Genomic DNA, 13,478 nt, shown 5'->3' with positions numbered 1-13,478 from the left:
CGTGTGCACTCACAATTTGGCAACAAATGTTGTCCTCTGTCTAGACTTGATTCCTTAGGTAAGATGATTCATATCATCACCATTTTTTACTTACGGTGTCAGCAACATTAATACAACAACAGGTGTTTAAACACGCTTTTAAATTATAATTATTTGTATGTAAAGCAAATATCAATTTGGAATATAATTTCGCTCCAACACAAATCTGTCCGGCTTTATTATTTTTTAATAATTTCTTGAAAAATCCAATATATTGGGAAAGTTGAGCTAAAAATAGAAGAAAGTTTACATAGCAAAGTAAATTAAATAGGGAGGAGGGGCAAGTTTTCCACTCTTCCATTTTTTTACATTTACAAGGGTATTTTATAAAAGCTATAAGAATTAAACAGAAAGTTGTAAGATCGGCAGTGCCAAATTGTGAATACCTTCCATTTGGCAAAGGAATTTTAAATACGAAATTTGAAACAATTCCGGTGAATATTGTCGCTAAAATAATCAAAATAATGAATATAGGGAGGTACCGTTGTATAGCGACCTATACGAGCACCTGGACCTGCACAGTCGTAGTACCCATTGCGAACTTCAAAGCGAAATTTGAAACAATTCCGGTGAATATTGTCGCTAAAATCATCAAAATACCGAATATTTGGGAGGTACAGTTATATGGGGATTATATCACAACGTGGACATATGAGATAACGCCCTCCATATGTGAGATGAAAAAACTGCAACCAAATTCAGACTGCTGTCATTTCTAAGCCACTCGACCGACAGCTGTTAAAATTATTCCAGTGACATCTCATTATGTTGTTTTCAAGCGTACAAAAGCATTTTTGTGAGAATTTTCCAGAAAGTGGCTATCGTTAGAGTACTTCAGTATTTAAATGTGAATAAATCTTTTGTGTCTCGTACCATCGCTCGTTACCGTGATACTGGTAGCGTAGCCCGACGTAAAGGAAGTGTACGGAAGAAAACAGCAACATTAACAGAAATGGGTCGAAAAGTAAAGAAGCGACTTGATCGAAACCCGCGTCGCAGTGACCGAAAAATGGCTCGTGTGCTGAACATATCGAAATATTCCATTCGGCAAATATTGAAAAATGAGCTCGGGGTAAAGCCATTGAAATTCCAAAGAGTGAAAGAACTTTCTATAGAGCTAAAGAGTGGCTTCGCCTGACCGAAAGTGGTGAACTGCCGAATTTGGTTTTCTCCGATGAGAAAACATTCGTTGTCCAGCAGTTTGTAAACAAACAAAATGATCGTGTTTACTTGCCAAAGAGGTCAGCTGAAGATGTGCACCTTCGGTTGGCCACCAGATCTTAAGCGCCGACCATGGTGATGGTGTGGGCCGCCATAACAGCCGATTGTTGCTCTCCACTCGTATTTATCGACCGTGGCATCAGAATAAATGCCGAATATTATCGCGAAAATATTCTGGAGGGTGTATTAAAGCCTTGGGGACGCAAACACTTTGGTCGCAGACCTTGGACATTCCAAAAGGTCTCAGCCCCAGCACCCAAGAATGGTTACAAAATGAGGTTTCTCGCTTCATTTCCAGCGCACAATGGCCACCAAAATCTGGAGTATTTTGGAAAGCAAGGTTGGCACTAAAGAATACCAAAGTGTCGATCACCTCAAGCAAGCGCTTCGCCGGGAATGGGCCAAAATACCGCAGCGTGTGACGGTTTCATTGGCCGTTTGAAAGCCATAATTCGTGACAAAGGTGACCAATTCGAACAAATCTAATTTTATTCTAAAATTTGATGCTATTTCCGACATATTTTGCTTTCATTCGATTAAATTAAAAAAAAAATTTATCGTGTTTGCCAAAAAGATCCCTTTGTTGACTCGATCGAGGTGTAACATTTTTCACAAAAATATTCCCTGTTTGTTATTTGCAAAATTTACCAAAAATTTAGATTTAAATCTGATTTATCTTTAAACATCTTTCTGCTATACATATTTAAAGTTTTTCATTTCTTTTTTCTTAAACATTGTTGTCTAACGCCCTCCATATGTGAGGAAATTTGTTATTATATCGCCTAGATTAGAATGGTCTTGAGCTGTTTAAAAATTTGTAATTAATTCTCTCTGCTTTCAAAATTTACAGGTATTTCGTCATGGACCACGTACACCTGCCGACACCTATCCCAATGATCCACATGTAAATCAAACATTCTACCCCTATGGCTGGGGACACATAACAAATGTGAGTAGAAATAAACCAAAGAAAAAAAATAGTAATTTGAGTAAGACTTATGAATGGAACGGTAATAGTCGCCTTTTTGTTGCGGAACATAGATGATATGAAAAACATGGATAACAGAAATGTGTTTTCTTCGTTAAAATAAAGTCCACATTAAAAGGATTTGACTCCATTGTCCTCAACTTCAAAATAATATTTATTCCGGTTACAGTCATTTAAAATATGTTATGATCTCACCACTCCTAACAAAATAATTTATTTGTAGTAGATCATACCACATATCAACATTTGATTTTAGAGCATTTGATTGGGAGGCATATCCAATTCTGAATCGATTTTCACTAAATTTGACGGAGATATTTTAGTCTTTTATATAAAATAACATTGCTATAGAGTGCATTTTATCACTTCGAGAAGGATTATATTAAAAAAATATATATCGGAGCCGAGTTTCACAAGATGGAAACGTACGTCCCGAAATTCACTCCATTTGGGCTAACATTAAGCATTATTTGCACAATAAACCTGAAATCGGATTAAGGATATATACGGGAGCTATATCAAAATCTTAGCCGATCTTGATAAAATTTGGTAAAGGTATTTCCGAGCTCTGTAAGATATCTAGTACCAAATATCATTGTTGTCGAATGCATATTACGAATGTGAGGGACTTTAATACCAAATTGGATGAAACATATAAGCTATAGAAGCTATATAGACATAACTAAACCGATTTTCACCAACATTTGGAGTACTTGCTATCGGGCTGAATTCCGTCGGAAGTGCCAAAATTCAGTCCAATAGGGCTGATATTAGCCATTTGACGCACAAAACACCTGAAATCGGAAAAAGATATAGGTGTGAGCTATATCCAAATCTGAACCGATCTTGATAAAATTTGGCAGAGATATTTTTGTGTTGCATCTGATCTTTGGTACCAAATATCATTGTTGTGGAGTGCATATTACGCATGTGAGGGACTTTAACACCAAATCGGATGAAAAGTATAAACTATATCTATATGTATAGCTATAGAAGCTATATAGACATAACTGAACCGATTTTCATCAAAATTTAAAGTACGTGCTATTAGGCTGAATTTCGTCGTAAGTGCTAAAATTCAGTCCATTTGGGCTTATATTAGCCATATGACGCAAAAACACCTGAAATCGGAAAAAATATAGGTTGAAGCTATATCCAAATCTGAACAGATTCTGTAAAATTTGCAACATTTATTTCAGAGCTGTATCTGATATCTGGAACCAAAGACAAATTTTATATTGATCAGGCAATAAATGCGACTTTGTTTCCAAAAATACATGGAAAGACTGGCAGACACGCATAAATCGACGCAGAATGTGATTCTATGCAGATCATCAGAAGAAACTATGAGTCTATCCTGCTTCCTTCTCCATGTTACAAACAAATGCACAAAGATATAATACCCCGTCCACAGTGTGCTGTAGGGAATAAAAATGAAGAGTATTCAGAACTACCCATTTGGTGTTTATAAATATGATTGTCAGATTATTACCGAATATCGAGCGGTACAGATGTAGACAAAATTCCGTTACGAAAATTGCGGTTCTAATTAAAATTATGCTTTTGAAAGATATGGCTACTTATAAAAGCTACAATATGGGCATTATTGTTGTTGGTGAATTGACTTCGGGAATGTTAGAGAATTCAATTTCCAATAAAATAAATTTTCCGAATGAAAAGAAACAGAGCATGCAAAAATATTGTATTTTATTACGAAATATAAAGAGTCACGAAATAGAAGAATTTTACATTATCCAGCTTTTGTTCTCCAAAAAACTTAGTTGGGGTATATCATATTACAAGCAAATTTGGTACCAAATACGATCTCCAATACGAAAGGTAGCTTGAATATAAGAAATGCCGGAAGAGCATAACTACATTTAGCTGCCTATCTCAACTTCTTCGAAAGATGTCGATAAGTTGACGGAAATGATTATTTAGACCGAATAAAAACGCAAAATTCTTTGTATGAATAGGTGTATAAAAATAGGATCTAAAAAATTCATGGATCTTAGATGGGATCTCGGGAGATTCCATTGGCTTAGTTGCTGTCTACTTCATGCAATCGACGCGATTACAAACGAGTTGCCCGCAACGCATACTACATAGAGTGCAATGAAAGTCGTACTCCATCGAAGTTCTCGGCACCCGTTGTGAGTTATGTGACCACATATGATGTATAAAATATAAATTGCCATGCAAACACCGAAAGTACTGCAATCCAGAATGAACACGCATTCCAGACACCAGTTAACCGAAAACAAAAACCGAAATAAATGTCTAGGTGGTATATCATTGTAACACGGTTAAGGATTTCCATGATGAATTGGAAAGGGGAGATCCACAAGCGACGAAAAACTATTACAGTTAACAATGCTATGTATATGTTTTTATGTAGTAGTTTATTTATTTTTGTTTCCTTTTCATTTTTTTTTTGCATGTCATTCCTGCTGATGCCTTCGTTTACGGCTACCAAAACAATGATGATGTGGATGATGATGATACGCTTGTCCTTGGTCTATGTCCCGGTGTGTGTGTGTGTGTGTTTGGCTATAAATCACTGCATATTGCACTCGCTGTGACTACAATCCAATGGTGGATGCCTCGTAAACAATCTACTTTACTTGTCTACTTCAAAATTGGACCGGAATGAATGAATGTCTCGTCAACCCCGTAACCCTCGTCTTTTGGTCATACATAATAGAGTGGCAAACGTGAATTGTTCACCATTGGCAACTGGCTGCGCAAACGTTATGGCAACTTTTTGGGCAACTATTATTTTCCAGATGTAAGTTAAAGCCAATGTATCATATGAGAGTTATATGTTAAGTGACTATTTTACATTTAACATATTTAGCATTTGAGAGCTCCTAACTATTTAAAACTAAAAAGTTAATATTTTAAATATATTCCGAAGCATTTTCTACAGGGTATGTCGCCTGAAAGTGTGCTATAACTGGTTTACACATATGCCAAAGACATAGAAGTATAAAGATGGGACAAGACAGAGTCAAAATTTGGCAACCCTTTGAAAATACCTCTGTTGTTATGATATCGTAACAACATAGTTAGCAATGTTATGCGATTTAAACGGCTTAGGTAATATGCAATTAATTTGGAAAGTCTTTGGAATAGAATTTTGAAACTTAATTTTTGGTTTTTTCAAACGTTTGTTTGCCATTTTTTTCTATAAATGTCCTGTCATGAACTGTTATCTAGATAGTATTGACACAAACCAATTACTCTTTACCATTATTTGCATATGCTAGGGTCATATGTAAAGTGAAATTTTAGTAGCATTTTTATGGCATACTTCTAGGCGCTAACCATAACTTTTAATACGCCTATGAATCTAAGATAAATATACATATAACCAACATGATGTACAGGGTGAGATGAAAAAACTGCAACCAAATTCAGACTACTCATTTCTAAGCCACTCGTCCGACAACTGTTAAAATTATTCCAGTGATAGATCATTATATTGTTAACAAATGTACAAAAGCATTTTGGTGAGAATTTTCCAGAAAAAAAGTTATTCGTGTTGGAATTCAAGGGTGATAGTGTGATTTCTTTATATTTGGCTGGAAAACCACAAATGGCTATCGTTAGAGTACACCAGCATTTAAATGTGAATAAATATTTTCTGTCTCGTACCATCACTCTTTACAGTAATACTGGTAGCGTCATTTGATCGAAACCCGCGTCGCAGTGGCCGAAAAATGGGTCGTGAGCTGAACATATCTCAATATTCCATTCGGAAAACATTGAAAAATGAGCTCGAGGTAAAGTCATTGATATTCCAAAAAGTACAAGAACTTACACCGCAACAGAAAGAAAATAGGCTCAAAAGAGCTAACGAGTTGCTTTGCTTAGCCGAGAGTGGTGAACTGCCGAATTTGGTTTTCTCTCGTTGTCCAGCAATTTGTATACAAACAAAATGATCGTGTTTACTTGCCAAAGAGGTCAGCTGAAAATGTGCACCTTCGGTTTTCCACCAGAACACAAGCGCCGGCCATGGTGATGGTGTGGGCCGTCATAACAGCCTATGGTCGCTCCCCGCTTGTATTAATCGACCGTGGTATCAGAATAAATGCCGAATATTATCGCGAAAATATTCTGGAGGGGGTATTAAAGCCTTGGGCACGCAAATATTTTGGCCGCAGACCTTGGACATTCCAACAGGACTCAGCACAATCGCACTCAGCATTTCCAGCACACAATGACAACCAAAATCTCTGGATACCAATCCGTTGAACTATTGTGCCTGGAGTATTTTGGAAAGCAAAGTTGATATTAAAAAATACCAAAGTGTCGAGCACCTCAAGCAAGCGCTTCGCCGGGAATGGGCCAAAATAAACATTCAGGCAGCGTTTGACGGTTTCATTGGCTGTTTGAAGGCCATAATTCGTGTCAAAGGTGACCAATTCGAATAAATCTTAACTTATTCTAAAATTTGATGCTATTTCCGACATTTTTATACCCTCCACCATACTATGGAGGGTATATTAATTTTGTCATTCCGTTTGTAACTCCTCGAAATATTCATGCCAGACCCAACAAAGTATATATATTCTTGATCAGCGTAAAATTCTAAGACGATTTAGCCATGTCCGTCTGTCTGTCTGTGTGTCTGTCTGTCCGTCTGTCTGTCTGTCTGTCTGTCTGTTGTAATCACGCTATCTTTCGAACAAATTGAGATGGAAGGCTAAAATTTTGCACACATGTATTTTTTCCCAGTAGGCAGGTTAAGTTCGTAAATGGGCCATGTAGGTCCAAGTTATCATATAGCCCCCATATAACGGTACCTCCCGATATTCGGTATTTTGATGATTTTAGCGACATTATTCACCGGAATTATTTCAAATTTGGCATTTGAAGTTTGTAATGGATGCTACAGCCTAAGACAGAAAATTATCTGTGCAGGTCCACGTCTTCCTGTAGCCCCCATATAACGGTACCCCCCGATATTCGGTTTTTTGATGATTTTAGCGACATTGTTTACCGGAATCGTTTCAAATTTGGTATTTGAAGTTCGTAATGGATACTTCATCCAAAGTCAAAGAATGAGCCATGTAGGTCCACGTCTTCATATAGCCCACATATAACGGTACCCCCCGATATTCGGTATTTTAATGATTTTAGCGACGTTATTTACAGGGATTGTTTCAAATTTCGTATGTGAAGTTCGTAATAGATACTTCAGCCCATGCCAGAAAATCGTCTGTGCAGGTCCATGTCTTCGTATAGCCCCCATATAACGGTACCCCCCATATTCGGTATTTTGACGATTTTAGCTACATTATTAACAGATTTTTCTTCAAGTTTCGCATTTAAATATTGTAATAATTTATGACAAAAGTTGCCTATGCAGGCCCACGTCGTCGTATAAGCATTCGGTATTTTTAAGATTTTAACAGAATTTTTAACGGGTTTTATTTTTTGGAAATTGCCAAATTTGTACCAAATGGTGGAGGGTATTAAAAGTTCGGCCCGGCCGAACTTATAGCTTTTTTACTTGTTATACCCTCCACCTTGGAAAGGAGGGTAGACCCCATAAAGTATATATTCATAATCAGCATAAAATTCTAAGTCGATTTAACGATGTCCGTCTGTCTGTCTGTCTGTCTGTCCGTCTGTCTGTCTGTCCGTCTGTCTGTCTGTTGAAATCACGATACAGCCCACATTATTTGACGTAGAGCGCCAAAATTTAGCAGAGCAATTTGTGTTGTGTCTAGGATGGTTGGTATTGAAAATGAGATATATCGGTCCACGTTTTGGTATAGCCCCCATATAATGGTACCTCCCGATATTCGATATTTTGATTATTTTTGCCACATTTTTTTAAAGGATTTATCTAAAAATTGGTATTTGTTGGTCATAATGGGTTCCAGCTGCGGTGGCGAAACATTGCATGTATGGGTCCCCATATAACGGTACCTCCCGATATTAGGTATTTTGATGGTGTTTGCCACATTTTTTCACTGATTTGTCTAAAAATTGGTATTTGTGAGTCATAATGGGTCCTAGTTCGTTTGGCGAAACATTGTATTTATAGGTCCACGTTTTGGTATAGTCCCCATATAACGGTACCTCCCAACATTCGGTATTTTGATGATTTTTGACAAATTTTTTCACGAATTTCTCTGAAAATTAGGTAGTTGTAGATCATAATGGGTCCCAGTTCGTGTGGCGAGTCATTGTAATTATAGGTCCCGATATTCGGTAATTTGATGATTTTTGCCACATTTTTTTCACGTATTTGTCTGGGAATTGGTATTTGTAGGTCATAATGGCTTCTAGCTCCGTTGGCGAAACCTTGCATGTGTAAGTCCACGATTTGGTATAGCCCCCATATAACGGTACCTCCCGATATTCGGCATTTTAATGGTTTTTGCCACATTTCTTCTAATGTTTCCTTTACCCTAAGGTGGAGGGTATTAAAAGTTTGGCCCGGCCGAACTTAATGTTTTTTTACTTGTTTGCTTTCATTTAATAAAATTTAAAAAAATGTAAAAATTATGGCGTTTGACTTTGTTGCAGTTTTTTATCTCACCCTGCATAAACTTACCCTGATTTTGAAATATTTAAGGGAAAAAGATTGAATATTCATCGAAATTGTTTTTCTCTAGCTGCTCCATGCCCAGGCCACTGGTGTGCCACGCACCCACATGAGTTTACAGACTGTATTGGCTAGTCTGTTTCAACCCAGAAACACAGCCATGGAATGGAATACCAAATATAATTGGCAACCAATTCCAGTATTTTCACAGGAATTAAATGAGGATACGGTAAGTGAAATGTTCTTGAATAATTGCAGCTGGATGTATACTGTTGTTATTTCCAGCTCTTATTGGTTCGCACACCATGTCCCCGTTATCACGAAGCCTTTCAGGAAGTTTTGAGTTCAGCCAAAGTCCAAGAGGAAATTAAACCACATGAATATTTATTCGGCGAATTAACCAAACTCACCGGCTTAAACATTACCGAACCTGAAGATATTAATTCGCTGTATTTGACACTGTTGGCGGAGGTAAGTAAATATCATTAAAAATCTAAACTGAAGCTGACACGATACCCTTCAATGAGCGTAATTCTCTCCATGCTCACAATTAGAATAAAAGAGTAACAAAATTGGGGGAGTTCGACTCTTTGAGCACATACATGTTCTGCCAACTTTTATATGTATATCCGCCACCATAGTATGGAGGGTATATTAAGTTTGTCATTCCGTTTGTAACAACTCGAAATATACATTTTAGACCCCATAAAGTATATATTTTCTTGTTCAGCATAAAATTCTATGTCGATTTAACAATGTTCGCCCTTCTATCCGTGTGTGGAAACCACTATAGCTTCCGAACGAAAAGAAGTAAGTTGATAAAAATTTACTCAAATGTGTATTATGTCTGCAGGACTTTTGGTATTGAAATGGGCCATGTAGGTCCACGTCTTCGTATAGGGAGAGGTAAATTCAGCTGTGAAGAGTAAATGTCTCCTTTTCCTGGGGGTAAAAATCGGGTGTTTTATTGATTTTTATACCCTCCACCATAGTATGGAGGGTATATTAAGTTTGTCATTCCGTTTGTAACACCTCGAAATATACATTTTAGTTCCCACAAAGTATAGATATTCTTGATCAGCATAAAATGCTACGTCGTCTGGGGAAATCACTTTAGCCTCCGAACGAAATAAAGTAGATTGATAAAATTGTGCTAGATCTGTAACGGTACCTCCTTGTATTCGGTATTTTGATGATGTTAGTTACATTGTTCACCGGAATCGTTTCAAACTTCGTGTTGTAATTTCGTAATGGATACTACAGTCTATGACAGGAAATTCTCTTAATGTCGGTACCGCCCTATATTCGGTATTTCCACGATTTCAGCTACATTAAACACCGAAATTGTTTCGAATTTCGTATTTGAAATTCGCAATGGGTACTACAGTATGCGACAGAAAATTGTCTATGCAGGTCCATGTCTTCGCATAGCCATTTTGAATCGATTAAAATTTCGTATTGTGAATTAGTGATGAGTTCTATGGCCTGTGACAGGAAATTGTTTATGCAGGACCTTGTCTTCGCATAGCCCCATATGTCGGTACCCCTGTAACAAGATGACGGTAACTGCCTATATTCAGTACTTTTACGATCTTAACAGAATTTTTAATGGATTGTTTTTTGAAAATTTCCAAATGCTGGAGGGTTTTCAAGGTTTGGCTCGACCGAACTTATTGCTTGTTCACTTGTTTTACTCTCTGATTCCATCGGTTTTCAATGGCCCAGATTGTGGGAATGGAAAAAATTACGTGCCTTGCTTGGTGCCGCCCAAATTACAAAATCCCCCTCGTTTGAGTCATCAGTGCAGCAGTTGGCTATGGATGTTTATCTAATTCATTGGACCACCAGCAGACGTCTTTTAAGGAGTCGCTTATTTTACTGTGCAACACAAAAAATAATTACAACAGATTTTAGACAGTAGAGCAAAAATTAGGGACAAGCTCCTCCCTCTTCAACATTTTTTGATATTTATACCCTATACCACATGGAAAAGAAGCGAGATAGACCCATTGTTACTTTTGAGGATCTTTCTGAGTCATTTTATGCTGTCAGTAGGTCCGTCCGTCTATCTATGTATTCTTGTGAACAAAATTCAGGTCCCATTTCTTATCCGAACAATATTTGTTTGGCCCAAGGACGAACCCTATTGAAATTGGTAAGAATCGCTTCAAATTAAAATATAGCTCCCATAGGTATGGTCATCCGATTTCGGGGTATTTGTGCACCGAAAGGCCAATATCAGTCTAAACAACCTGAAATTTCGCACACCCGACCGAATTCGGTCTAATAGCAAGATTATCAAATTTCGAGAAAATATCTTCATATATAGCTATAGCTCCCATATATATGTTTCATCCACTCCACAAGAATGATGGTATCAGATAACTTATGGAGCTCAAAAATACCTCTGTCAAATGTCAGCTCCCATATATACCTTATCTGATATCAGGTTTATTGGGCACCATATGAGTAATGTCAGCCCAAATTCCTGCAATTCCCACTGAATTCATCCCATACAAGAGTACTTCAAATTTGGTGAAAATTAGTTAAGATTTAGCTCCCATATATTTTTTCCGATTTGCTGTTAAAGTCCCTCACTTGCCACAACAATAATCTCTGGTACCAGATATCAGCAAGAGCTCAGAAATAAGTGTTTAAAATATTGTCATGAAATCTTTATCCGATTTCAGGTTTATTGGTTAATATCAACACAAATAGACTGAATTTTGGCACTTCCGAACGGATTCAGCCCAGAAGCAAGTACTTCATATTTTGGTGAAAATCGGTTCAGATATAGCTATAGCTCCCATATATATGTTTTATCCGATTTGGTGTTAAAGGTCCTCATTTACGTAATATACACTTCACAACAACAATCTTTGGTACCAGATATCATCTAGAGCTCAGAAATAAGTGTTTAAAATGTTGTCAAGATCGGTTCAGATTTGGATATAGATCCCATATATATCTTAATCCGATTTCAGGTTTATTGTGTACCAAATGGTTAATATCAGCACAATGATATTTGATACCAGGCATCAGAAATCGAAAATACCTCTGCCAAATTTTAACGAAATCGGTTCAGATTTTTTTATAGCTTCGTTATATATCTTCATCCGATTTTACGGTTATTGCTCACCATATATGTAATATCACCCCAAATTCAATATATTTTTCATATCCAACCGAATTTTACCATTTGGTGAATTTCGGTCTGGTATATCTAATGCTCCAATAATTATTTTTTAATATAATTCCTTATCGAAGTCATTGCATGCACTAAACAGCAATGTTATTTGGTACTAGAGCTACAAAGGCCTCCGTCAAATGTGTTATAATCGATTCAGGGTTGGATATAGTTCCCAAATTGTGACTATTCTAAAGTTATGATACGCTTTCAAATAAAGTTCATAGTTTGTATGATCTACTCTACCTAAATTCCGAATATAAAAATTTTTGGTACGGGAGCACTACAAACTACGCATGGTGGTATAGGGTACCACATATTCGATCCAACCTGACTTTTGAATTATCCTTATTGGTATAAATTCTCATTAAAAAATTATCACCCTCCTATATTTTGCAGACTGAATTTGGTTTGGAGCTACCTGCATGGACCAAGCAATATTACCCCGAAAAATTACAATATCTTGCAGAGCAAAGTTACATTTACAATGCCTATACCAGAGAAATGCAAAAAATAAAGGCTGGACCTTTCCTAACGAAAATGTTCAACGAAATGAAGGATAAGTCGTCCAACACACTCAAGCCGGCAGGACGTAAAATGTATATCTACAATGGTCACGATTCGACTGTGGTGAACATAATGCAAGCTTTGCAGATTTGGAAGAGGCAATTGCCGCGTTACTCTTCAATGACTCTCTTTGAGTTGCACAAAAACAAAGATACTGGGAAATATTATGTTGAGGTAATTCTAAAGGACAAGGCGTTTGGGAAATAAGAAATCTATTGTTTTTTTTTTTTAATTTATTTCAGATCTATTTCCGCAACAATCCCAAAGAAACTGCCCTACCTCTTACCGTACCTGGCTGTGATTTCCAATGCCCCCTGGAGAAACTCATCGAATTGAGTTCAGAGGTTTTAATCGACAAGACACGTGATGCGAATCGTTGTGTCTCAAAGAATGAGGCCTTCACGGAACCTCCACTACGTGGTCCATAGGCCAAAAGCCATTATGAGTCTCAGGAATTAGTTTAATTTGCTTCTAAGTACTGTGTTTTCTATTTTGTTTCTTTTTTTTCAACTTTTGTTTAGTTATTTGATTTTTCATAGATAATTATTTTTTTTTTTTTTTTGGTAATATATTGAAGTTGAGTTGGAATACCTCAAATAGATCGAATTTTTATTGTGTAGATTAAATAGATGCAATGGAAACACAGTCGAAATTACGAAGTTTTTCTTCTTATAATTTATAGCCAAAAATTGGAAGATGCAAAACCGGAAGTATCCATTACAAGGTAATGTAAACAAACCAGCATTACCAGTAGGTTGAAAATATAGTCGTTTTTCTTCAAAGTTAAATAATATTAGGAACTTACAATACAAAAATTTCGGTTGCAAAATATAGATTGGGAGGAACCGTTGAAAGCGCGATATACCAAGTTGAGGACCCGTATAGGCAATTTTCTGTCAAAGAATTTAGTATGT

General features: G+C 36.8%; 1 protein-coding gene across 2 annotated transcripts in view; it reads left to right on the top strand.

Annotated features, from left to right (window-relative positions):
• Positions 1-13,077, top strand: part of LOC101894784 (prostatic acid phosphatase) — a 32,584-nt gene extending 19,507 nt beyond the window's left edge. For both annotated transcript variants that reach the window (XM_059129319.1, XM_020039484.2), the window contains exons 3-8: positions 2,111-2,209; positions 4,953-5,036; positions 8,881-9,039; positions 9,096-9,281; positions 12,397-12,738; positions 12,807-13,077. In XM_059129319.1, the coding sequence (XP_058985302.1) occupies positions 2,111-2,209; positions 4,953-5,036; positions 8,881-9,039; positions 9,096-9,281; positions 12,397-12,738; positions 12,807-12,992 (1,056 nt within the window). In that variant the 3' untranslated portion in view covers positions 12,993-13,077. The remainder of the gene's footprint in view (positions 1-2,110; positions 2,210-4,952; positions 5,037-8,880; positions 9,040-9,095; positions 9,282-12,396; positions 12,739-12,806) is intronic.
• Positions 13,078-13,478: the final 401 nt, after the last annotated feature.

Source organism: Musca domestica, unplaced genomic scaffold (genome assembly GCF_030504385.1).
Source record: "Musca domestica strain aabys unplaced genomic scaffold, Musca_domestica.polishedcontigs.V.1.1 6, whole genome shotgun sequence".
Classification (NCBI taxonomy): domain Eukaryota; kingdom Metazoa; phylum Arthropoda; class Insecta; order Diptera; family Muscidae; genus Musca; species Musca domestica.
This window is presented reverse-complemented; position numbering and strand designations above follow the sequence as displayed.